The sequence below is a fragment of the Toxorhynchites rutilus genome, chromosome 2 (genome assembly GCF_029784135.1).
Source record: "Toxorhynchites rutilus septentrionalis strain SRP chromosome 2, ASM2978413v1, whole genome shotgun sequence".
In the NCBI taxonomy this organism is placed as follows: domain Eukaryota; kingdom Metazoa; phylum Arthropoda; class Insecta; order Diptera; family Culicidae; genus Toxorhynchites; species Toxorhynchites rutilus.
The window spans coordinates 325,972,825-325,976,212 of record NC_073745.1 but is presented as its reverse complement, the minus strand read 5'-3'; the positions used below and the strand labels follow the sequence as shown (position 1 = coordinate 325,976,212).

The window sequence follows — 3,388 nt, the reverse complement described above, 5'->3', positions numbered from 1 at the left end:
CAAGGGATACCATACTAATGATTGAATTCGGAAATTGGTCAACGTCTTCGAAATCGAGTTGAGATTTCAATCAGCGTACGATTATGAGTGCACCCGTGGCCGAGTGGTTAGCGTATCACATTATCATGCCGGGTGTTCGGGTTCGATTCCCGTTCTGGCCGGGGGATTTTTCTTCAGAAATTTCCTTCGACTTGCACTGAGGTCACGCGTATTCTAGAGCTGGCCCCTCGGAATGCATTGAAGGTGTGTTATTTGGCATAAGAAATCTCAACTAAGTATTAATAAATGACGCTAGTTAATGCATACGTTGAGACGGCAAAAGTTTCACAGGGAACGTTAATGCCATTCAAGAAGAAGAAGAAGACGATTATGAGTTTGAAACAATTTTCATACATTAGCTCACACATTCGCCATTTTTAGAGAAATAAAAACCATTATTCTGAAAACAGATAGCAAACCTTTCAACTCTTGTTTTCGATTTTTAAAACAAGGGAAAAGAGATCTGCATGGTGGAGTACGATTACGGATTTGAGTCACTGTATACCCACAAATAGTTTATACTGAGTTAAACAATGCAACCTCAACTTCGACACATTCAGGCGCATGAGAAAAAACAATAGGGAATAACAGTTTTGTTTTTGTTGACGATTGTCGTCTGTCAGGAGCTTCGCGGAATCTTAGAATTCAACATTTGGAATATTCAAATTTAAATCGTGAAAAATCTGAATCAATGGACATGTGGACGTGTGCATGCTGCCCGGCGGAACAACTGTCAGAACGGATGGTTCACTATATGAATCATGACGGGTCACAGGCTGACCATACCATGGGACCTGACGGAGCAGCAGCCAGTAACGTCTTTACAGAGGAAAATCAACAGGAGGAAAGTTATTCGGATTATGGCAGTTCGACGCCGGTGATGGACATTTCGGGTTTCATAACGGAAATATTATTAGTTTTGAGGGATATACGAGACGAACAGCGAACGAACTTCCGGACGCTATCGAAGCAGATCGTTGACCTGAGAAGTGAGCTTTGCCACGTTCGAAAGAGTCAAACTGCGCCGCGACAGAAGATAAATCAACGCTGGGACCCCTCGCAATACTTTCCAATCAGCAGTGTTGAGCAGCTCATGCGGATTGACGAAATTTGTGAGCGGATGGAAAATTTTCCGCATATAGTTGACTTCGTAGGTTATTCTCAAATTAATTCATTGTTCTTGTCGGTGATTTTTTTTGTTTTGTCGAATTTAAGAAAAAAACGCTCGAAATCTATTGCCGGGATGAAAATGTCGCCCACTCTACTGGGTTCTACAAAATATTTGACGAGACATTTGCAATTCAACTTATTGTATCAGAACAGGAGACTCCTCCCGGATATATTCCGTTGGACCGGTACGAATCGTTTTACAAGTTACTATATGGTAAGAAACTGCTTTGGACCTTGAATGTTTTCTTAACCTTCACCACCGTTTTTTGTTCAAGACACATGGAAACTGTGCAACAGACAGGGGAAGCCTATGGACCGAAGATTGCGCCACTTCTTGAGTTTGAATCGCAAACGATTGGCCACGAATGACGATGAACGTAGCGACTTTGGACAGGACAACTCTGCCACAGAGATCCAAATTCGTAATTCGTTCAACAAGAGGACCAGTTCCGATATGGGTTCGGTTGCGTCCGAGACAACTGCGAAGCGGAGATACGACGGTAGATTTGTGATCAAGAAAAAGAAGCACAATCTACGGAAGGCTTAGATTTGAATAATTTTGCAATATGGAAACTGTGTGAATCCGATTTCCATCTCCAAATGTTACTCATCGGTTCAGACGATGCATAGAACTTTGCTGATTGTTTATGTGAAGAAAGCTATACTTTCGGGATCGACGATTCACGTAATTGTATATAGAATGACTAGAGTAGCCTGGAGACAGGAAAGGATCCACGATATCATAATCGTTGCCTATTTCATCACTTACTCGTTGGCAACTACAATTGGGCTCACTGGTGGCAGTTAAGCTGCCATCAAAATGAAGTCGAACGTAGTAAATTATGCCACCTACTCTATAGAAAAATTGTCATTCGTTCATTGGTAAATTGGTAAATATTTGTGCAGAAGAAACAGATAAATTGAAGAACGAATTAGTCAGTTATTCCTAGGTTATCCACTAAGTATTGTATAGTTTAGATTTGATCATTTTTCTAGTTGATATTTGATTTATTTTGTGAAAATACAAAATTACATTGACATTTCATAGATATGATGAAGTAAAAAGAGACTGACGAAACTGAGATAATTGTGATCCTTATTTTGTTAGGGAATTCAGCTTCTCGTAAGCATAATTGAACATACTTGGACGAAAGGGGATGAAAAATTATAAATGTTGGTTACTAGTAATATTTTGACGAAGCAACTTTAGGGTTATTGAAAATTTATAGAATGACGCCGTTGAACCGGAAACAAATATTAGGCTGTCAAAAAAGTCCTGCGGTATTTTTTTTTAATTTTCATTTGTTCATAAAATTAGTTACAATCATCTGTTTTAAGTCAAATATGCGCCGTTTTGTTCGATGACTTGTTCCCAACGAGATGCCAACTTCATAATACCCCTGTTATAGAAGCTCGCTTCCTTATTGGCAAAACAACTCTGATAGCCAATTTTAACAGGCCTCTTTTGTGGCTAACTTCTGACTACCTAGCTCGTTCGCCATGGACAAAAAAGGGTGGTAGTCACTTGGTGCAAGGTCCGGACTATACGGCGGATGCAAAAGAACCTCCCATCCGAGCTCCCGGAGCTTCTGGCGCGTCACCAAAGAAGGGTGTGGCCTGGCGTTGTCCTGATGGAAGACAATGCGGCCTCTGTTTATCAAAGATGGCCTCTTCTAAATGAGTGCTACCTTCAAGCGGTCCAGTTGTTGGCAGTACAGGTCCGAATTGAGCGTTTGGCCATAGGGAAGCAGCTCATAATAGATTATTCCTTGACAATCCCACCAAACACACAGCAGAACCTTCCTGGCCGTTAATGAGGGCTTGGCCACCGTCTGAGCCGCTTCAGCGGGCTTCGACCACGACCGTTTGCGCTTCACGTTGTCGTAAGTGACCCACTTTTCATCGCCAGTCACCATCCGCTTCAGAAACGGGTCGATTTTGTTGCGATTCACATGCGTCGATACGGTCAAAGATGTTTTTTTGCGTCAACGTGTGTGGCACCCATACATCGAGCTTCTTTGTGAATCCAAGCTTCTTCAAATGGTTAATAACGGTTTGATGACTTATCCCCAGCTCTTGGCCGATCCTACGGCTGCTACTATGCCGGTCTTTCTCGGCTAATTCAGCGATTTTGTCGCAATTTTCGACGACAGGCCTTCCGGAGCGTGGCGCATCATCG

At 42.1% G+C, this 3,388-nt stretch overlaps 1 protein-coding gene across 1 annotated transcript; it reads left to right on the top strand.

Moving 5' to 3' along the window:
• Positions 1–635: 635 nt before the first annotated feature.
• LOC129770888 (uncharacterized) lies at positions 636–2,285 on the top strand. Its single transcript, XM_055774058.1, has 3 exons — positions 636–1,189; positions 1,255–1,423; positions 1,485–2,285. The coding sequence occupies exons 1-3, from the start codon at positions 731–733 to the stop codon at positions 1,754–1,756; spliced, it is 900 nt and encodes a 299-aa protein (XP_055630033.1). The 5' UTR covers positions 636–730; the 3' UTR covers positions 1,757–2,285.
• Positions 2,286–3,388: the final 1,103 nt, after the last annotated feature.